Raw genomic sequence first — 24652 nt, 5'->3', positions numbered from 1 at the left:
GTCTTAAATATCAAAGCTGTTTATTATAGTTAACTTTAATAAAGAAAATCATAACTTTGACTTTAAACTTAGATGCAAAAGTAAAAACTTATCTCCGCAAAAAAATATTACGTAAGTGGTAGCATGGAATCAGGACTCAAGAGAATAGCGACACATGCGTACACACGGATGTTCTGGCCGTAACTAATTTATATACCCCACGAGGGGTTAAGAAGCTGGAAAGACCGCGAGCGCGCTCCAAGCACTCCAAGACATTTTTTGCTCAACTTAAAATGGCTTTGACCCCATGCACCTTATTAAGGGTTAAACCAGAGCTTCATTTGTTGTAAAGCTCTTTTAGCACTCTTTATTTGCATGTGCTTTATAACTAACTCCAGCCAGAGCTAGCGCTGTTTAGTTATCGGTATTTGTCAGCAAAGTAAGCTCTTGGTAGGTACCTACTAACATCAGGTTATAGTCACAGTCTATCTGAAACCGCATTGTTTCAGTGAAGTCATGTTAGTTTCGTGGGCATACCGAATTCGGGAATCGTGCCATATAGGCACCCTAATTCATGCTAACGTAGGCCATGATGGTGGGTAATAAATAGCTTTTCACTCCATGCGTTCGATAAGACCTAATAGCCGAAGCTTAGAAGGCTGATCACGCGCTATTTGGCACATAAGGCGGGCTAGACTTTCTTATGGATTGGACAGAACCAACTTAAATTCCAATAGCCAGGCATGGGTTCATCTGACCACATAACGCATAAAAGTTTATTCATGCATCTTATAAACAGACAGTTCCTCAGCTCCAGCTTTGGTCTTTTACAGACGTAAATTGCTATTTGTACCTCGTCATATACAGACTGAGAGCTCGAGAAGAAAATGGTTCGCTCCATAATTTCCTTAAATACATACATATATGTAATGAACATCCGTCATAAGGTCGACGTGGTTGTCTTTAACGAAGTCAGTTTTTCCCGTCCTGCAGCGTTTCAAGCTTTCCATAATTAAGCTTAGAGAGTTCTGAGAGGCGAATATGCTGGCACTCGGTTGCGATTGCAGCTTTTCGACGTTGAGCTTTCTTTGCATTGCATTGCTGGACTCACATTATTTACTGCTTTGTTGCCCTGACCTATTGTTCCACACGATTCGGTTACCGCATTTCGCACAGGGATTGCTCACGCGTATAGAAATTCCTGAATGCGGGCATTGAGTTCAGTTTCTTAAATGCAGCTATACACCTAGAAGCCTCACTGTACCCAATTAGTCCACTGAGCTAAGCTGTGTTTATTTTGCTGGTCAGTTGACTAAGACTGTATTTCACCAGATTCAGTTAGGTGAAAATTACTCTAATTTGTTTTTAATATTGATTTAAGCGCTATGCTCTTCACCGAAATAAAAATTAAATCAGAATAACCACACGTTTAATCAGCTTATCAATATACACACACCACAATTTGTGCCTCAACTATTTACTTGTATACCAGCACTGCTTTTACAACCACTTTTAGCAAGGTGCTGCCATATTTTTACTCACTTAAATAGAGAGCTTACAAGCGTACCCGGCGAACTTCGTCACGCCCAAAACAAATTATTTTAACATTTTCGTAGGTATGACACTTTAACCAACTTTTTATGAACTTAATGAACGACCCCAGCTGACTGAGCCAGTGCTCAACACTCTGTATTTTTTTCTTAATTCACTGTCCGGTTCGATGGTGAATCTGCCTGCCGAGGGGCGACCGCTATCGTTCGGACACACATAGCCATAATCATTCCATTTGTGGGAATTCATCAACAGTTGTCCTTATTGCGGTAATTCGCCATAGAACAATAAGCTTAAAAGGGTTCTTATGGTTGATTTAACGGTACTAATTTAACGGTACTAATTTAACTCCGAGTAAAAGTTTTACGCATAGTAAATTTAGCCAATCACATCAGCTGAACCAACCGTAACACACGGAAGTTCGATATATCTTATGGGTGTTGCATGTGGAAGTAATTGAACGGCACTTCTTCTTACTCTATGATGCAGATCGGGATTCTGCTTTTGTTTGAACTTTTTATGAGTTGGGTGCATGCACTCAAAGCTGTTCATTAACTTGGGCGCGTTGCTGAGACTTTTCATTTTCCAATATATGTAATTTGTGGTGGAATGAGTCAAATTTTCATATTCTGACGGCGAATGGTTTACGAACACTGAAAGTACAATGTCGTAGAATTCAAACTATCTTTAAAGCAATCGAACCATATTCGCCAAAGGAATATATGCGCCAAATATTCTCAGGCAGCCTTATCATGAATTTTTCATCCGCCCGTAGTGAATATATGGAAACGAAAAGTGAGTGAAAATCAATTTGTCCGAAATTCTCTGTTCGGGAAAATTTGTTCGATTTCCTCGGTGCTCGGTATTACGTAAGCAACTTTACCTTATACATACGTATATATATATAAATTTAAATTTTTAAATAGTTGGCAACCCTCTTCAGAACTATTACTTCTGGTTAAGAAAGCATTTAAATGGCTTTAATCCGCTGAATACGTGCCAATATTTTACCCGACATATATTAAAGTCACTAAAATTTCCAACGGGTGGCAACGCTATTGAAAAGTTTTTGTTTGTTACCTAAGCGGTGAAGCTGTCCTTAAAACGTTTGTTTCAGTCATTCAATTCGATGGAGTATTATGGAAGATATGGCGCTTTATTGACCGGATGGATACAGGGCTTTCAGCTTTTTAAAATCCGTTAATTTTATTAAATAACTAAATTTGAACAACGTGACTATTTTTCGCAGGTACATGAGCTCCTCCCCTTCAAACTGAGATATCATCCGTTAAATTTGATAAGACATTAAAGGAGATTTAAATACAAAATTTAATTAATATTTAATTAATTTCCACTTAAATGAGTTTTGTGAAACGCAGCCCAAGGCGGCCGGCATACAACAGAAAAAATCATCTATGCTAGTTATTCTGCATAAGTTGGTGTAGACAATTTCCCGTAAGTACTTTAACCATTTAGCCGTCTATACGTCTTTACTACGAAAGTCAGCACATATTTGGTTTGTTGTGGTTTGCGTTATATAAGCGAGGCATGTTTTGGACAGTCGCAGTATTAACGAATTCTTCATCTATGCTACATCCATCTCTCTTTTAATGTAATTAAGTGGAGGGCAGATATTTGATAATTCGGCCAATTGTAGGCCTCTACTTCATTTCTCTCGTATTTAACCATAGCTGCGCGGCATATATTGGAAGGGGATTTAAGATAAATAAATTCATTAATCCTTCTTATAAGCTACCAGCAATTCTAAATACAGCCCGGGGCGTTTGTATATGTGTCTCTATATTATCTACGACTACGCTTTGATCTTTGTAAGTTGCTTTATCACTTATTTCAGATAGGTAAGTACTTTCATTTATTTTAATAAATATTCCAACCATTTGTATAAAACAGGTACAGATTTGTATACCAGTAGCCACTTAACTATTTGCTTCATATTTTTGCTGCTACATACGAACACATAAATATATGTGTGGCTTTATCCATCCTTAGATGCATGTCATGTCATCAACTTACATTTTCATTTCATTGCATCTAACTCGCTAACAATTTCGCTATACTTGTCGCAACATTTTTTCGTTGGAGTATAAAAAGATCCGCCGAGTATAGCCTACAAGAAACTGTGCTTGCTTCCTTAATTTATGCAAGACTAGCGACATTTTCGCAAAGTTGTTGATGAGCTGCCTCTGCGATAGGCAGGAGATGTTGAAAGACAAAAGTGAATGTGAATAATTTTTCAGGTTTTTTTTTTCTGTTTTGCTGCCTGTCATTCACCTCTAAAATATGCTTATCTCAAATGTACTACATACAACACGAACACGTCAAGAACCTTAGCGAGTACCATGAGAGCAAAACATTAAATCTCGGTGAGATAGCTTATAGCCTGTCCAGCAAATATTGCCAAGCCACATGAGAAAAAAAATGAAAGTAGAGTTACCACTGCACTCTGGACAGCTTCTAAATCTCGAGATACCTTACGTAGTTGGGGTGGGACATTGGCGCCTTTGTCTTTTTTTAAGCCTTTTTTCTGCTTTGCATCCGTTCGCTGGCAAATGAGAAAATATTGCCGAGTGACGCGAGAAAAATGCCAAGCTGTTAAGGGCAAAGATTTGCACGATTTTTTTTCCTTTACTTTTTTGAAGCAAATTTTTCTTCATTTCATCTTTTCGAGGTTGTGCTTTTCGTGCCTGTTTTGTGCTCCCTACAGCTTCTCCCCGCATCTAACTAAACTTCTAGCGTTAACAATGAACACTGTTGGTCATTCTTATCTGCTACTCTCATATGAAATGCAAAAGTCATTGAGCGCATGGCCGGTCTAAGGCAAAAAAAAAAACTATACAAAGGTGGAAAATGAAAAAATATCAACAACAAGTAACAAAAAAAAAACCAAACAGGTATTACATTTTGAAAACATTTTCCATGCCATTGCTTCATTGCTAAGGCGCACAGGTAGGTCTCCGCTATCCATTGGATGGTATTAGCGCATCTACGTGTATGTTAATGTTTGTGCTTCCCCAGGCACTTGTTTCCCTTTGACCATTTTGCCTTGCTTGGCATTTACTTGACGCGTTCGTAAAAAAATCGTGTTGATGATCTTACTCGGATATGCATTAACTTGTTTTCCCATTTTCATCCGTTCTCATGCATTTTCATATTCGACAGCGTCGTCCATGCTGCCAACAACAAACACACCAGCTAACAATTGTTGAGCATGCTGCAGGTGTTGCAATGTCATTTAGTAACAAACACCACTTGTACCATGCAACAAATTATGCAGATTACAAACTTGTAGAATTTTTAATAAAATTCCGGAACACGTTTATTCATGTAAAAATTATTTGCAGCAAAATATACTTAGTTATTGCTATGAGCTGTTGCTGGAAAACTGGAAAATATACACATACATACGTAGATATGTGTACGTGAAAATACAATATTTAAATGGCTCGTATTTTGTATGGAAAATTGTTAAGGGCTTCACAAAAAAAAAAATGGCATCGCGCATTTTAACTTACAGAGTCTATTACTTAAATCAAGTGTTTATAGTTTTTATTTTTTATTTTCTAAGTGGTAAATAAATGTCTCGATCTTCCTTCGTCCCAAAGCATTGACATAACATTGAAGAAAGTTAAGGATTTCAATCATATTGCAGGATGAACTGCCTCTGATTCACCATTTCCAACCGGTGACAAAAATGTAAAACTGCGTAATTGTTAATGACTACTTCGTGGTTTTATCTAAAACTTCATAACTATAAATATTTTCATTAAACAGTTGTATATCTTTCTTGCCTTTTTATATTTCAAGTGCTTACTTTAAAACCTTCGAAACGCTTTAACGTGTTCCATCCGAGCCAGTCACTTTCAAAACTTTTTTAAGTGAAACTTCTTTAGCGGTGGTTGGTTGGTTGGGAGTAAATTGGCAAATTCAACGGAAATTGCACACGGAAATGATGCAACGGAAATGGCTGGGATGGAAACAAGTGCTTCTTGAATGTACATATGTTATTAATTTAACAAAAATTTGCTAATAAAAGGTTAAAGAATAACTCTGAGAAAAAGACCAATACAAGAATGAAAGTAAAGGTAAGTACGTACATAGATAACGAAAAGGATAAAGGCAAAGGTGAAAATAAAAACAAAAACAAAGATGCGTAAGCATAAAGGAAAAAATGAAGACCAAGGCAAATTTAAGCACTTTACTTATATAAGGGTAAAGGTAAGGGGAATATGTAGATTAAGAAAATGATAAATATAAAGAAAAAGATGAGGTTGAGGATGAGGTTGAGAATACCGATAAAAGTATTGATGAAGATAGAGGAAGAAAAATTAATATAAAGTTAATTAGAGAGAACAGGATATATCTAGATAGAGGCACAGAGACTCAATGTAGGTACTACTTTGGGATTTTAGAGATTTTCGGGATTATCGGTATTTATCGACATAATAATCGATAATTTTTCGGTTATGTTATCGTTATTTTTGTCGATTTTGTTATCGATTTTTTCGATGTTTGTATTGGTTTTTTAATCGTTTTCACGGCCAATTATTTATCGATTGTGTTATCGATTATTTAACAGTTTTGTCACCGATATTTTAATTAATTACTTATCGATTTTGTTAGCGATATCGTTATTGATATTTTTATCGATTTTATAATCGATTTTGCTACCAATATATTCTTCTATCTTGCTATCGAAATTTTTATTGAATTTGTCATCAATTTTGTTATCGACAGAGTATAAAGATAAAAATTAAGATAAAAGAAAGGATACAGTATAAAGATAAAATGAAGATAACATAAATGTAATTAGAACGAACAGGGGCAGAGCTAGGGATCTAGATAGAAAAAAACAGAAAATAAAACCTTAAGCAAAAGCAGATGTATGTATGTATGTGTATTGGTTATGAGACAAAATAGATATTACGTAACGTAAATTTCACTTCCCCAGTGTGGCCCTGGCGCACTTACTTTTTTTCTAACATTGCAGCCTTTCATTTAACAAACAATTTCAACTCTTAAAACCTATGCTTAGGCCCCTATTATAGTTCACAACTAAACTGATACAACTCAGCTATTTATTGCTATTGCCGTTCGCAACTGTTTTCAGTAGGCTGTAGCTATTGAAAAGGTTGGAAATTCGATACACATTTTGGTATTTGAATAATATTGTTTTATATTAATGATATTCAAATAATTAAAAGTAAAAATTGTAATCAGTTACGAATTACGTTTTTAACGTTGAGTTGTGTTCCACAATACCAATTTACAACTTACAACTCAACTATCTTCAAAGTCGTGAATCATAATAGGGACATACATATGATCCATACCTCAAAAATTCAGGGTGACTAATACTTTTTATGCGATTTCCCATTGCATAGTTGTGACTGATTGCCTATTCAATTCATAAGTGTATATTGTTCGTATAACGAATCGAGATAGATATGGATAAATGTATACATAAATGATCAGAAGGAAAAGGGCAGTCAAGTAAGCCATATCTGTTTGTCCGTCCGTCCGTGTACACGAAAATTATATAGGTTGCCCTTTATCCAAGGCAGGCTGCTATTGAAAATGGACGAAATCGGACTTTAACTACGACCATTTTCCATATAACGGTATTTTCAAAAAATGCAAAAAAATAATATATTTTAGTAAATATTCAATCTAATTTGTTGAAAATTAGTACGTAAAAAATAATATTATTATAAATTTTTGGAAAACGACTCCGCCCACCTATGATGAAATGCTATATCTAAGTAGCCGCTTCACCAATCCTTACCAAACTCGATCCGAGCCTTGCTTAGGGTCAAACTAAGAAATCTGTTGAAAATCTTTGAAATTGGGCCAAAATTGGTGCACCTTATAACCTTGGTACGGAAAATCAATTTGTTGCAAATTATTCAAATCTGACTAAATTGACACCCCTTTCCCGTATAACGGTAAATTTCAAAAATACGAAAACACCGATATATCAAAAACTGGCGAGACTAATTTACTCCAAGTCAATACTTACAACAATCTCTTAACAATATGTGGGTAAGACTTTTGTAGACTTTTACAAATTGGGCGTGGCACCGCCCACTTTATGACTACAAAGGTCTATCCCGGTCCGTTACACACCAAGCTAAAGTCCATATTTACGGATGCTTTTCTGAAAAAGGATTTGGTACTTTGACTGTCTGTACATAAAACCTCGACGCACCACTTATGATCAATCTGTAGATATGAAAAATGTCTTCTAAAGTCGGCGGCAAAACTGTATGTACCGAATACAAATAATTGGATGCTTCAAGAAGACAATAATCTAAAACACCGGACTCGACTACACACATCTTACGTTTTGATCGACCTTCGTAAGTCCGGCTAACGAAAGCGAAGATTCGGCGAAAGAGAATGTCTACAACAAAACAACTTGCTATGACCTTTAAAAAAAATGTGTGGAATTTTTCTCCAGATTATGCTAGAAATAGGGAGTGGGCGGCATATTAACTACAGCACGCATTAGGTATTGAGATTTATTTATTTTTTTAAACCAAGCGGTCAAACTTTCACACACTATTTCTTTCAAATTTTACAGGCTTCCTTTTTTTTTGTGTGTACATATGTAAGTAGGAGAAAACTTACCTTTTGGTATGCCGATATGGCTTCGGCTGTTATTTTACGTAGAGGTTGTACTTTACGTTTCATTCTCTTTAACCGCTCAGCGAATACGCCAGATATACCCTTCACAGTAGTGTCGCCAAAAATACGTATGCGTGGCAACGGGGTATCTGTACGCGGTATCTGAGATGACACTGCACTATTTGCTGTAGGGCACTGCATATGCGGACAAGAATGTTCAGCCGTATTAGGCATGCTACTTGGCTTCACCGACACAGGTGCTAGTGCTGGCGCTGGCACTGGCGCTGGCACTGGCGCTGGCATTGGCGCTAGCGTAGCTGTGGATGCTACAGTGGGCATAGGTGCTGACACGAGTGGCGCACTATTGAATGTTGCACCAATAATGGGTGCTGCTGCAGGTGCCGCCGCCACTGTTGGTAGCTGCGTATAGCTAGGCATCTGGTAGCTAATGGGTAGGAAAAACATTTGATTATTCATTGGGGCGTTCGTAATAGTCGCTGCTGCTGTTGAACACAAGCTTGGCAGCATTGCAGCAGTTGTGGTGGCCGTTGATCCTCCAGTATTCGCTACAGCGAAATTGCCATATAGCCAATTTGAAGGCGCATATTGTTGTGTCTGCGCTGTTGACACAACAGCGGTAGTTGAGGTTGTCGAAGTTGTTGTTGTATTGCTGATTGGCATAATCATGTTTGAAGGTAGCTGCGTCGTTGTCAAAAGTTGTGCTGGAGCCTGCGGAGGTTTGGGAGGCGGGGGCACAGTAAAAGAAGTAGGCAAGGTAAAGAGCGTTGTTGGCATTGCAGATGGAGTTGCTGTACTGGCCATGCAGTGCCCACCAATACAGCCGATGTTATGATTTGCTGTCGCTAAAGTTGCCACGCAATTGATTTGTTGAAAAGAGGCAAGCTGTTGCTGTGGCGCATGCTGATGTGGCTGTTGTTGCAGTTGAATTGGCTGAAATTGCGGTAGGGCTTGTCCCTGCTGTTGTACACACACTGACAGTTGCTGCTGCGGCTGTTGTTGTTGCGTTTGCTGCTGTTGTTGCTGCGTTTGCTGCTGTTGTTGCTGCTGCATTTGCTGCTTCTCCTTGCACTTCACACATGTTAAAGGCTTATTTGTTGTAGCAGTGGTCTGGTTACAAGTTCGCAAATTATAAGGCGCTGCATTGCTGCGCGCTTCACCGCTGACAGTGCTCACCTTTGGCGTTGGAGCCTTTGCGCCATGCCAACACTGAAGTGCGCATGGTACTAGGCCCACCATCTGCACGCCGCCCAGCTGGCGTTGTTCGTTGCAGTTTGACGCCGCTATTTTGATGCAATTATCGACGACGGAGAATTATGACTTGAACCTGGAAATAAAAGAACCACATATTTCTAATTATAACATCATATTACCGACACATTTTAGTTTATATAAGGATCTACATAAAGTTCTTCTTTGAGAACACGGATATAAAAAATGATATACGTATAAACATAAATATAATATCACATCACCATAATTTGGCGTTTTCCAGCTTTGTTAGAAAGTTATAACGGTATCTGGGGGGGGGGGGGGGGGGGGGGGGGGGGGGGGGGTAAACTAGGGTAAGAGATTAGCGTTTAGAGATGCTGATTTCTCATTTTGTTTCAACACTTAATTTTAGCTAAATGTTCGGAAAACTATATATATAAAAATGAAATGTCTTTCGTATGACGGTGATGCCTGACCAAACGGTTGAACCGTTTTCTATTTTGTAAAAATTACATTTTTGGACCTTCTGTTTGAAAGATTTCTCGACTTAAAAAACTTAAAAATTTTTGTTGTTGTTGCCAAAAAATGCAGAAAGCTGAGACAAAATGATTTCACAATTTCATAGCTAGCCCGATCTGGTTCATATTTAGAACATGTGTCAGCACCTAGAAAAGAAATATTCTGACCAAAAATACGCTCGATAGGTGGCGCTAGGGTCGGAATATTCCTAAAAAATTCATTTTCTTGCCAATCTGGTTCATATTTAGAATACAATTTAGCCAATTGAAAATAAATATTGGGACTAAAAATTTACCCGAAAGGTGGCATTATGGACGAGATGTTGCTAAAATTCTTATACACTGGGATAATGATAGATATCTCTACTATGTATTTGTGGAAGTATGTATGTATGTGCCAGGTTGCAGCCTAAGCGGCCGGACAGAATCGAACAAAATGTTGACAGAGTATTGCCATGAAATCTGGGCCTATAACAGGCTGAAAAAATTGGGATCCGACAAGGGGGCGTGGCACCTCCCATAGACGGTAAAATTTTTTAATCAGCAATAACTTCGGAACCATAAGTCGCATGAACTTTAAATTTGGTATGCAGGCATAGTTATGGTAGGTGCTTATAGTAGGCTATAAAGAAATGAGTTTGTAAAGGGTGCGTGTCACATCCCATAGGTGTGGAATTTTTAACCAGCCATCAATTGGGAATTACATATAAGTCACATGAACCTTAACTTTATATTGGAAGTAGGCGTGGTTATTGTCCGATGTCACCCCTTTTCATTTCCAACCTACCTTGGAAAAAGGGAAACTTACTTACCAAATTTCGCTGACATATCTCAACTTTTTCTCTAGTTATCGTGTACACGGGCAGACAGACGGACAAATGGACAAACGGACGGGCAGACAGGCATGGCTTAATCGATTCCTCTTTTCATTCTGAGCATTTATGTATATATTTGTCTATATCTATCTCGATTCTTTTTGGCCGCTGCAAACAACCGTTATGCGAACAAATTAATAATACACAAGTGCACAAGTGCGCTCGGGTATAAAAATATATTTCGCTGTTTGATCATTTCCGATGAGATGATTTATTTCAATTCATCATATTACTGCAATAAGCACTACTATTAAATATACGACTATTTTAACTATCTAATTTAAATCTTCATTCGCTCGGGATTGCAACCTCACGTAGGCGGTGGGAAGTCTACATTTGTAGCAAGCGTTAATTTGTAGGGTGAATCATTTGAAGATGTGAACATTTTTACATACATGTTGGAAATAAATTAACTTTTATTCATCGAGCAGCATTTACCGAAAGTCTAAGTGAGAATATGAGCGTTGCAAACCCGTATTTTGTTTCACAAACACGAAATTCGTCTACATATCACATACCTAAGTCACATAAGCAAATAAATAATAACAAAAAAAACATGTTTCGACACGCAGAAATGTAAAAACTTTGTGTTGAATAAATAGTGATGTTACTTTCCATACACACATACATATTACAACGTGCGACAAAAACCAAAAAAAAAATCCAAATACTCACGAAACACAGTAACTCTGCATTTTTGGTTTTGGTTTTGGTAATGCATAACATAAAAGAAGGAATTTTTAAGCAAAGAAGGAGTTATTAAGCAAAAAAAGACCGACTTAAATTCTCATAAAACTTTATGATTATCGTTAATTTCTTCATGATCCGATTATGAGATTTAAACCAAAGAACTCACCACCTGTGAGGTAACACATTTGCTTAAAAAAAAAATTCTAGAAATCGATTAACGGGGTCCAAAGTTATGCGGTAACATACATAAAAAACCAAAAAATTTCCGACGAGTTTATAACCTTCTCCTTTTGTGAAAAAATAAATAATTCTAGACATTGATTAACGGGGTCCAAAGTTATGCGGTAACATACATAAGAAAAAAATGTTCCGGCGAAGTGATACCTTCCTCCTTTTTGTAAAAATTCCTTAAAATTGAAACAAAGGCCACAGACTAGCATCCATGATAAAAATATTACAAGGTAAAATGATTGAAAGGCAGTCTGACGTTTGCCAACAATATAATTTTAAAATTCAAAACTTAAAGTCACACACAAATTCTCAATTTCAAATCTCAAACAACAACAATTTTGAAAAATGTATTTATTTTTTTTTTTCAATTTTATATGATTTTAAAATGTTGGCAAACGCCAGAAAAAAAATCATGGCCGACGAATTGAGAGAATGAATTTACCTGCTAATATTATTATCATGGTAGCATCTATCCTTTTGCATGGTTCCTTCGTTTAATTGAAGATATTTTCATAACAAAGCTGCATTTTCATTCAGTATAAAATCGCCTCGTCACATTTCCAATACGGCAGTACAACAGAACTTAGAAGACCTCTTGCTTGAACTGAGTCTCAAAACTTGAATCTAATAATTACACTGGTCTACAAGGGTTTTGCGAATAAGACGGGACCTGGTGTTTCCGAACGGATTTTTCGTGCTGAACACGAATCTGGGGTCCAATACTTCCCATCACGTCATGTTTTCGAGAAAAAAGGGGTTGAAACCCCTAAAAACAGCGTTTTTGGCCATTTTCGAAAAATTATAGAGCTGAACCCTGACGTGGTACAAATTTTGCATATATCAGAAATTAAAGGCTAAATCGTGCCCTTTCGAATGAGCCCTATGCCGAATTAATCGCATGCACCCTTAGATCAGGGGGTGTATTTGTGTCTAGGAGTCCAGGGAAAATTGATCGCAGAAAGAATTTCATCTTAAACGACCATATAAAATGAATGATGCTAAGGTCTTAACTACATTAAGAGTCGCTGATTACGAATCTGAAGTTAGATTTTAAAAACGAAAACGTGACGTGATGGGACATTTTTGACCCCGGATTCGTGTTCAGCACGAAAAATCCGTTCAGAAACACCAGGTCCCGTCTTATTCGCAGAAAAAAAGTTGAAATTTGTAGACCAGTGTTATTGAGTCAACTCGTAAAAATTGTATTTTCAACTGTTCCCACAGTTTTCTTGGAAAATATTTAAACAACCAACATTTTCAGCTACCATTCTACTTTTCTGTTGAATCACGATCGCAAATTAAACTCTTTGTGTTGCCAGCTTCCACATCAAACGCAGCATCACTGGATTGTAAAAAATGTGAATCCGATAAATAGAAGGGAACAAAATAATTTCAAACTATTCCATGTACGTTTTAATACCCTTCAAATCTAATCTTTTTCCGACGGTTAGACAGACATAAGCCATGTCGATTTCTCTTTTCATTCTGAGCATTTCGGGTGTGTACTTATGTACATAGATATATTGCTATAACTATCTCGATCTCATTAGGGCTTAAAGTTTAGGCTCTTACGACAACAAAAGTTAATATATGTGGGTACCATTGTGCATAAATTCGCTCAGTAATAAAAGGAAACTTACAAAGCAACAAATTGAACTTACTACTTTTATTCCACTTTAACATAAAACTAGTAATTTTTAGCAAAAAAAAACCAACTTCAACTCCCATATAAAAAATATATATATATATATATATATCTCATGATCCACTGATCGGATCTCAACCAGAATTATCGTGAATTATCGAAATCGGTTGACGTGGTCCAAAGTTATGCGGTAACATACATAAAAAATAAAAATAAAATAAAAAATAAATAAAAAAAAAAAATATTCCGACGAACTGATAACCTCCTCCTTTTTTGGAAGTCGGTTAAAAAAGGAATTTTTAAGCAAACAAGTAGCTATTGAGCAAAAAAAGGCCGACTTCAATTCTCTTATAAAAGTTTAAGATTATCGTTAATTTCTTCATGATCCAATGATGGGATTTAAACCAAAGAAGTATGGGACCATTTGTGGGGTAACACCTTTCCTTAAAAAAGATAATTCTAGAAATCGATTAACGGAGTCCAAAGTTATGCGGTAACATATATAAGAAAAAAAATTTCCGGCGAATTGATACCCTTCTCCTTTTTGTAAAGTCGGTTCGTAAAAGAAAAAAATCTGTAAAATTTAAACAAAGGCTACAGACAGTAGCATCCATGATAAAAATATTACAAGGTAAAATCATTGAGAAACAGTCTGAACTTTGCCAGCAATATAATTTTGAAATTCGAACTCAAGCTAACACACACATTCTCAATTTTAATCTCAAACAACAACAATTTTCATTATTTTATTTTCAATTTTATATTATTTTGAAATGTTTGCAACCGTCAGAAAAAAATCATGGCCGACAAATTGGGAGAATGATTTTACCTTCTAATGTTTTTATTATGGTAGCATCTATCCTTTTGCACGGTTCCTTCGTTTAACTAAAGATACTTTCATAACAAAGCTGAATTTTCATTCAGTATAAAATCGCCTCGTCACATTTCCAATACGGCAGTACAACAGAACTTAGAAGACCTCTTGCTTGAACTGAGTCTCAAAATTTGAATCTAATAATTATTGAGTCAACTCGTAAAAATTGTATTTTCAACTGTTACTACGGTTTTCTTGGAAAGTATTTAAAGAACCAACATTTTCAGCTACCATTCTACTTTTCTGTTGAATCACGCAGCATCACTGGATTGTAAAAAATGTGAGTTCGATAAATAGAAGGTAACAAAATACTTTCAAACTATTCCATGTACGTTTTAATACCCTTCACATCTAATCTTCTTCCGACGGTTAGATGGACATAAGCCATGTCGATTTCTCTTTTCATTCTGAGCACTTCGGGTGTATACTTATGCACATATATTTCGCTATAACTATCTCGATCTCATTAGGGCTTAAAGTTTAGGCTCTTACGACAACAAAAGTTAATATATGTGGGTACCATTGTGCATAAATTCGCTCAGTAATAAAAGGAAACTTACAAAGCAACAAATTGAACTTACTACTTATTATTCCAATTTAACATAAAAAAATAACACTGTGGCACTATCTCGCGGCAAACGAGCGATTTCATCACCTCATTAACATTATATGAGCGCATTTGTAATTTTATTGCACCATTCAAACAAATACATATATTCAAAAAACTTTAGCGACTTTTTTGTTGGTGTCTACGCTGAGTATTTTACCGGAAAAGCGACATCATTGAAAAGTTTATCGAGAAACAAGAAACCAATTTTTCAGTTGAGCGAATTTTAATTTAAGAACCTACGAAACCCTGAATACACTCTACGACACCACAAAAGCATACCACAAAACAGAAGCAAAAGAGTCCGATTCCATTTAACTGAAAAAAGTAACAACAAAATATACAGAAAACAAACAAACAATTTCGGCAAGACGCTTTGGGATGCAGCATTCGTTGGCAACGCAATTCGTTGTGCAACAGCGAGCAGCATTTCATGTCAGCCAACTGCAAAGCTGATGGCATATGAAGTAACTACTGTGAAAGCAACGGCAACCGCAAAAACAACAATCAACGCAATAACTATGAAATTAACAACAACAACAACATCAATCGTTCAACAACTAGCCGCAATGCATTTGTAAAACTCTGGTTGAAACAATTCGTCGGCATTTTCAAGTAGATTTCAGCTTGTTTTGAGGCTTGCTGAAAATTTTCGGTGCATTGCTTTTTCCTAACTTTGCTGCCAATCAAGCTGCCTCAACTCATGCGTGTGTATTGAAAAGTAGTTACAATGCAACAAGCGGACGTATAGATATTAAACAACAAATAAAGCAGAAATGGAAACTTCAGGAAAAATTTGCAAAAGCTGTCACTAAAAATATGTGGAAGGAAATAAAGTGTACGATGTCGAAGCAACTTCCTTGACGGTATGGAAAAAACAAATAAAGCGGCATGTATGTGCATTAGGGTGCTCCAAAAAAAAGTAAATTATGAATTGTAATGCTCTCACCCCCTAGGATTGTTCTATATAGAAAAAATATACCCAAATATTTACATATATCATGAAGTCAAAAAATATATTCGAAGGTCGCTCAAAGTAGAAATAGTATGGAAGTCTTGAAAATCAATATTTTTCTACCGAAAAACTCTGGTTCTCTACAGGAGACTTCCAATAACAATATCCAATGGTTTATTTAACCACTTTTTTAGTACTAAAGGTTTTTTATTTATCCCCCATTGCATTTTTTGGCATTTTTTGCGGACCTATAAAATATAGTTTCTATGAAAAGATTGTTAAAAAATTTGGTATTATTATTGAAAATCTCTTGAAGAGAAATATAATTTTCCGGTCCAATAGTATTGATTTTCAAGAATTCTATACCATTTCTACGAAAAGTTGTTTTTTTCACATAAAATAGTTAGAAAAATTCCAGCGCTTTGAGCGACGTCTAAATATTTTTTTTGATTTCAAAATAAAATAGTAAGGGTATATTTTTTCGGTACAGAACAATCCTAGTGGGTGAGATCATAAAAATTCCAACTTAACTTATTCACATGCATTTTTGGACCACCCTAACGTACATATTTATGTACACACATATGGTGTAGATACCCCAGAGACAGTTTTACAATTTTCCCAACATTGTTAATTGTTTGTTTGGTAAACCAATACAACGCTGTGTTTCAATTTGCAATATGTGAATTCATACATAATTATTATTTACATATGTATACATATACAAATTTGAACTTATAGAATTTTTTTAGTTAGTATACTTTAATAAATAATCTTTTACTTGAGAACCGATAGTATTCAAATTTCTTAATATTTTGCAGAAAGTTGTATCAACATATTTTAGCCGGTAGATGGTTCTTGGATGGTTTGAAACCACAAATTCTTTCAAACTTATTTATAGATTTCAGTTAATCATACCACAGAGGTAGGTATGATCTCTAGCCCCACTCTTGCAATCTCTGGTTTTAAGATGGACGTACATAGGTATTACGATTGCATTTTAGGTATTCCACCTCTCTTTAGGTTTGGTATGGTAAATTCCGTTAATAATGATTTTAATTCTTAAGCGAGGTGCCCATGTCGCTCGCATGACACACGTTTTGTGCTGAGCCGCGCTCCGCTAATTCAATCACTGTTTCATTGCCATATGCTCCTGGTACCATATTAGTGTTTTTTCGAATTTATCAGCAAGTGAGGACAACTCTCTGTTGCAATCCTCCACCACCTGCGACCTAAAGGAAGAAGTGGAAACACCCGAGTTACGCCTAACTATTTGAGAAAATTTTCACCTGCCATCTCGCGGGTGCATGATGTTTTGTGTAGCGTTAATCAGAGCTTTTACATCAGATGGAATTTTACTTAGGCTACAACTGTACGGTACTGCACAAAACAACGCGTGCAGAAGACAACACTCAGACTGCATGCCGTTCATTGTACTGTCTTCATGTCCCTTTTAATCTGTTTTAAATCTGCACGATTTACGAATAAAGGCGGGGCAGAAGCATAAAAAGTGTTCCACCGTCTCAGGAAAGGCAAATGGATTTGTCATGTACGCCTATCACAGTCAGGTGTTTGAGACGTCAAGTAACCAATCAGCAGTCCTACTAGTTGTCTGCAGTACCGTCTGCTCAGTGAGAGCCAAAAACTAGATATACCTTCTGAGATTGAAGGCAACATGAATTTTGCTCACCTGCAGCCCCTCGATGCCTTCCAGTCATTTCTGATCGCAGTATTCACCCAGTTTCCGATGGAGGCTTCGATGGCCGAAAGAGGGAGTGCTATAACTGGTTGCGGACCTGGTCTGAGCCAGTTCTAGCCAAATGGCGAGTGGTATCATTACCAGATACTCTCGACTGACCTGGCACCCAGTGCTAAATAATCAGGTTATGTTTGCCAACATAATTTAGTCGATAGTTGTATGGCTGAACTAGTTTGGAAGTAGTTAGAGGGGTGGCCGATGTCTAAAGTGCGGCTTGGCTGTCACTGCAGACACGTAAACTCCTTCCCCTCCATCTATTTTCAAGTCCATGGCCTTGAGGATTGCAAATACCTTAGTCTGGAAGATCAAAGCATACTCCTTAAGACAAAAATGAAGCTGATCCCCTTTGTCTTCGATGAAGACCCCAGAGCCTGACCCAGAGTCAGTTTTGGAGCCATCAGTGAAGATTCGACAATGTGTGAGTCCGAGCTCAGTGCTGGTATTAAACCAACATTCAGCCTCAGGGAATTCAACATTATAAAATCTCTTCAACAAAGGTAATGGTGGCGTACTATCCTGTGGCATTGAAAAGACACAAAACAACAACATCCGTTTCTTGTTGGCCTGCAGGTGGCCTTTAAGGCTTCCCCACATACACAGTGCATCAAGAGCAGCGCTTGTTTTTTTAAGTTTAGCGAGCTATTACAGCTACCCACAATCCTGGTAGTGGCGCCCTTGCTCATGAAGCATAATGTCGAAGCATCTATATCAGTGATGAAATTGATGGTACAATTGTACTTGTTTGGTACATTTTGAATCTCAAAAGTACATTGGTACTACTTCGACAGTTTTGATACAATTTTGTCAAAATACGGCACTGCGCCAAATTCTGTCGAAATACCACTATGTATACTTGAAAATTTGAATGTTTGTGGATGAAAATATACTCGTCTTTTTCCACTTCTTACAAGATGTGGTGTTTATTAAAAACGAAAGACTTGCTAAAATCAATAAACAGTTCCTGTGATAATATAAAACGGTGAAAAGACTAAATATTTTGCAAAATATTTTTCTGAAACTTCGATTGCATTGAATGCAATTCTTTTTTGTAAAGTTTTTATGTTATTTGCACTTAATAAACCTACTTGAATGCTTTTGTTGCTTGCCTTGATATATTCATTTGTATTGGAAGCTTAGAGTACAACTTCACCAAATGAGGTTCATGTGCTCAGAATTGTATTCTTAGGGTTTTGATGGCCTTTTTAAACTATAGTTATTCATGGTCATCGATGATATTCAGCCTTACTGCATGCTTACCTATCACGCAATGACCAGTTGGAACTTCCACCAAAAGTGAGAAGTGTAACTTGCTCACGAGCTCCCTCGACCGCCCTCGGTCTACACGTGACCAGAAGGACTTAGACGCCCTGCATTCCAGGGTCTTTGCCCAACGCACGCTGAGCGGGCTAAACGCCCATCTGTCCATAAGTAGACCGCTTGAGGTCAGGGGAGTACCCAGACCTTGAGCAAATTCTCAAGTTTTCCCTGCATTGTAGAGGTAATACACTAGAGGGTAAGCAATCCGAAGCCTCCTGTATAGCGGCTACCTCTGCTTGCTACAGTGATCCGGAGGCCTGAACTTTAGGTTGATGGAGAATTTTTTCTCTTTACATTTTTGAATGAAAACTAAAATTTCATCAGATGTTCAGAGATCTTGAAGGTTTCTGCAAACTTTCTGTTCGCATACTATACTGGATATTTTTCTCTTGTGAGAGAACAGATTTCACCCGTTCACGGGAATTTTGTTGCTGGGCATGTTTTACCGGAGATTTTAAACGAACGTACCTATAGAGAAATTTACCTAATTTAAAAACATGTATGTTGGTACTTTTTCGGCTGATTTGGTACATTTTTTTGCCATTTGATACAAAATTAAAAAACGCATTTATCATCCCTGATCTATGTTCTACGCCAATAGGTTTTCCCAACGATTATTTGCCTAGCTTGAGTTCCAAAAGTCGTGGTGCTCATAAGAGTCTCATACCACCTTACGGTTTCACCCCTTAAGAGCTCGACATCTCCTGACCAGAAAGCTATTCCCTGAAGTTTTAGGGTGGTAGCTCTGGGTCTATATCTTCTTTGATGACACGATACTGCACAGTGTGATAAAGGATGAACGCCAGGCTTCCACCATTGTCTCCCTAGCGATCTTTACGGAGCATATTGCAGTCCTCCGAGCTCAACAGAATTGAGTTATTATGCTGCTTCGTTTCTTGAATGGAAACATTCATGCCGACCCATAAAGACGATTATCTCTTCGATCTTGCTCTGAAGGCCGTTGTGATTCAGTTGTAGTGGCTTCGGATGCATTGGGACGCCTCTCACGATGCATGGGGTGAGATAAAAGTGTTGATCCTGTTGCGCTTACCGCAGTAGATAATGCAGCTACGTGGTAATTAGCTACGTCGAATCGGTCGATGTGTGCGGCTGAGCAGTCCGAAAGGAGCGCGGTCCATTCACCATTCACGAGTAGTCCGCTGGTCGAACCATATACGGACTGAAACTACGCTTCGCTATGTCCTGTTCTGACACACGCGTCAGACTGTAAGATGAAGAAAAAGCTGCTGGTTAACTCTCCTCACACGGGAATTGTGGTCCAGTCGCTGTGCGACCGAAGGCCTGAAGAGGAGCTTATATGATTCTATTCGTTTCAGGTGTTGCAACTTACCGAAGTGGAGTTCGAATGAAGTCGCATATGGCAAGCGCAGCAAAAATAAGTTTCTGGTCCGGAGTTGGTCTCAATTCCCGCTCCGAGAAGAAGTATACGGAGCAATCCGGCTACAATATGTTGTACCGTCGACCAAAAACGATTGATATGTTTGGATTCTGATTTTTTCGGCCGAAGATACATTTCCTAACCATCATAGTATTTTTTGTACTGCACGCAATTTTACTATAAAAATACATACGAATGTTGCGTATAATCTAATAATGTCATTACAACCAAAGCTTAATCGGAGGCTAATACTTTTGAACTTTCTGCAGTTATTGTCACAAAGCTAAAGAAAAAAGGATGCAAATATTTTATGAAATAAGCGCGAAGTCAAGGCATTAAAAGGAATTACTCGAACCAGGATTTTATGAGAAATTTACTTTTGACAGAAAACTAAAGGCAATAAGCTTTAAATGTGAATCTAAGCAAAAAATAAAATAAGGGAAAACAAAAACAACAGCATTGTAAAGCAAAAGTAATGAAGGCAAATCGCAAAAAAAAATGACCATAAATCCAGCACAGTCGAAAGGATAGAAAGATGAAACACAAATATTACCTCAGAAAGAGGTGGAGGCGATTGCAGTGGTATGCGAATGAATTTTCTACGCATAAGCAGCACCCTGCTTACCCTTCTCCCTCATCCAAACGCATTCATCCTTTGAAGCATATAAGAGAATGGGTATGTTTTGCGCTCACTGCCTTTGTCCGCGTGGCCCTTAATTAAATTTAAATATTTTATCACCGAAAAATTGTTTGTTGCAACAGTAAAAGCAGAGCGGGATGCGAGCGCAAACAGCTCAATATGAAATGGTAAGAAGTGCTGCAAAAAAATAACAGTAAAATGTACAGTAAAATAAAGGCAATAGAGGTAGAGATGACCAGGAGCAGGTGTGTACTATTTACAACGGTAGCGGTAGCTAGCGGCAGCGGATCGGATGGCTGTCAGACAAATAGCACAAACCGTTCAGTGAACCGGTTGGCGGTCGCTCGGTTGCGGATAGCCTCGACGAGGGATGTGGGAGGTATGGAGTTAAAGCACAAATATTTCAATATTCTGGCGTTTAAACTTACATACAATAAAATAAAAGCACAAACGTATATTAGAGTGGGTCACTTTTGTAATAATGAAAATTTTTTGTATATGAAATCAATTTGCGCGGGCTTCTAATCTCCGAGTGGCATAAGTTACACTCGACGAATAAGACAGCTTCCAATCAAAAGAAGATACTTCCTCATTACATTATTTTGCAGGAAGAACAATAATCCAAAACACCCAAACCCTAAATGCATGTGGCTTGAAGTTTTAAGTTATAACTTATTCTGAAGATAATTTTAAACTAAAAAGTCGGAAGATCATCTTTTAGTAATACACTCTTCAAATAAAATTTCAAGGTTTACGGAAACGGCGTAGTTGTTTTATTGAATAAAAAATCCTGTAAATTATGGTTACGTTTAAGCTTTAACCTCGATACACCGGTACTTATGGGCATCAGAGAATCACTTACTGGAAAAGCATAGCAAAACGCTTAATTTAAAATACTTTCCGTTTCGATTGGAAAACATTTTTATATAGTATAAGTCAACAAAATATGTATTTTCAAAACATTTCCGACACTTGAATTGTATATACCAAATATACGATTTACTAACATAACATATCGCATACCGTCTTCAAAAGAGTCACAACTCAAAATTTGGCATTTTTGAGGTTATGCGCTAAAAATGTACGCAGAGATTTTATTTATTGTTTTTTTGTATTGTTTTGAGTTGTAACCCTTTTGGAGACGGTGTGCGATATCACAATTTAAACATCACCAAGTAGCTTTTATTTTCCGCATTTGAATTCGACCCTGCCTAATGTATATGCATGCCTGTATCTGTATGTATTGTATTTGCATGCCGTTTGTTACCCTCTTCAACACAATTACTACTTCATCCAATTATTTATTGTTGTTATCCTTTTCCTGTTGTTATTGTTGTTGTTGTGGCTGATTTTGAGCGAAATGTTGTTCATTTGCCGCACTTCATCTTCAATTGTGCTGAATAATTGCCATATGTTTTTTGGCCAACAGTTTTTGACACTTTTTTGTGTGCTCGCTTATATGTAAATCTCTCATTTATCCATTCGCACAGTTGGCGGCCATGGGCCGACCGACGGCAGTTTGCTTTGCCCTACTCAAAATTAACCCTGCAACAGATTGTAGCTAGGCAAGCGGTCCTTTCAATGTTTTTGTTTGAAGTGTTAAGTGCGGGTACCCGCACGTTTGACCACCGCCTTTTACGACGATCGACGGGATTTTTGATGTTCTTTTTTTGGAAAGCGAAAAATCGTAGTGGGGGAACGTACATAATATATTTATACTATATTATTTGTTACATGGGAAAACTTCTTATATTTTAGGGCATTGCTTTAACATTCCAGAATACTTCTAAGATTTTACAGTTATTTTAAATCTCCAGGCAAAGTCTGCTCAATTTCGAGTTTATCATATGACCCGGTAATCAAAACAAAATGCGAATTCTTTAGAAAGCTATAATATATCGTCACTAGACATGAATAAAGCCGCGCCATTGTTTCGATGGCGAAAAAGGACGAATTGACGAAAAAAGACGTGTAAGCCTAAATGACGGCGAAGAAAGGCGCGCAATTATAGATGTGAACCTATCCAAGGATTATCACTTCATCATTATACTCCCAAAAAACAATTTGGCTAATCTACATGCTATTACACCCGCAAATATAGTTGACCGTGAAAACAAGGTTAATTAAGTTATTTCCGTAAATAAAAAAATGGAAAAGTTAGTAATTTTTAATAATGTTTATTTTATTGAGTATTTAGATTTAAAACTTGGAACATTATATTTAATAAAAAGGAATGAGAATTGCATCGGGGCTGAAAATGTCGGATGTATTCTCCTGACTTTTATCTTCACTTTAAGAATCTAGCATAAAGCCATAAGCCAAACCGGATGTCTTAGGTATTTGTAAATCTTTTTAAAAAAGAATTCTTTATTCTCATCCTTTGCCTTTTTCCGAATTTGGGGAATCTGTAACGTCATCACCCTCCCTTTCGTGTGATTTCTTTAATCTTATGTTGGAGAAGATAATAAGAGCCGCAGAACTGAACCGCTCAGGCACAATACTTTATAAGAGCGTACAATTGCTGGCGTATGCCGACGACATCGATATTATCGGTAAAAACAAGGGCTACGTCTGTTCTGCCTTCTCGGGATTGGATAGAGAAGCAAAGCGAATGGGTCTGGTGGTGAACGAGGACAAAACGAAGTATCTCCTGTCAGCACACAAACAGTCAGAGCATACGCGTCTTGGCACCCACGTCACTGTTGACAGTTACAAGTTTGAAAAAGTAGACGACTTCGTTTATTTGGGAACCAGCATTAACACCAATAATAATGTCAGCCTTGAAATCCAACGGAGAATCACTCTTGCCAACAAGTGCTACTGTGGGCTGAGTAGGCAATTGAGAAGTAAAGTCCTCTCTCGTCGTACAAAGATCACACTCTATAAGTCACTCATCATGCCTGTGCTGGTGTATGGCGCGGAAGCATGGACAATGAAAGCATCTGATGAGGCGGCTCTTAGAGTTTTCGAGAGAAAGATTCTGCGAAAGATTTACGGACCTTTACGCTTTGGTGATGGCGAATATCGCAGACGATTTAACGATGAGCTGTATGAGCTTTACAACGATATATACATAGTGCAGCGAATTAAAATTCAGCGGCTCCGCTGGCTTGGCCATGTCGCTCGGATGGACAGAAACGCTCCTGCTCTGAAAATATTCAACGCGGGCCGCGATGCTGGTAACAGAGGAAGGCCTCCTCTGCATTGGAAAGACCAGGTGGAGAAGGACTTGGCTTCACTTGGCATTTTCAATTGGCGTCAGTTAGCACAGAAGAGAAATGACTGGCGTGCTGTTTTGGACTCCGCAAAAATCGCTTAGGCGGTTACAGCGCCAAATAAGAAGAAGAAGAAGTAACGTCATCACCATTTTTTGATTGTAGTTGTTGCAATTCATTTTTAATACTTTCTTCTGCGACTAGTTTGATAAATTTGTACCTATAGTCAGCTAAATAGGTGGATATAGAAAATAAATTATTATTTTGCGAGAATGAAAATTTTTAACAAAATTCTGTTTTCAAAGTCATGGCTGCTAACCGAATCGGATCGGAATATTGTTGTTTTTCTTTTAAAGCATTTAAATTATTGGAATCACGGGTGATGAGGCTCTCAGATAGTTACGTAAACCTAGTTAAAGGTCAGACCTATACCCTTTTAACTATTTGACGTTGACCATTTCTGCTGGAAATCCTTATTAAAGAAGGTAAGGTTAGGGTTAGGTTAGAGTGGCTGCCCCGCGC

At 37.4% G+C, this 24652-nt stretch overlaps 1 protein-coding gene across 1 annotated transcript in view; it reads right to left on the bottom strand.

Moving 5' to 3' along the window:
• LOC118737540 (protein alan shepard-like) overlaps nt 1-24652 on the bottom strand; it is a 320435-nt gene that overhangs the window by 271042 nt on the left and 24741 nt on the right. Inside the window, exon 2 of the mRNA XM_036468114.1 lies at nt 8179-9520. Coding sequence (XP_036324007.1) covers nt 8179-9432 — 1254 coding nt within the window. The 5' untranslated portion in view covers nt 9433-9520. The remainder of the gene's footprint in view (nt 1-8178; nt 9521-24652) is intronic.

This window comes from Rhagoletis pomonella, unplaced genomic scaffold (assembly GCF_013731165.1).
Source record: "Rhagoletis pomonella isolate Grant_MI unplaced genomic scaffold, Rhpom_1.0 Rhpom_scaffold_00004, whole genome shotgun sequence".
Taxonomy (NCBI): Eukaryota; Metazoa; Arthropoda; class Insecta; order Diptera; family Tephritidae; genus Rhagoletis; species Rhagoletis pomonella.
This window is presented reverse-complemented; position numbering and strand designations above follow the sequence as displayed.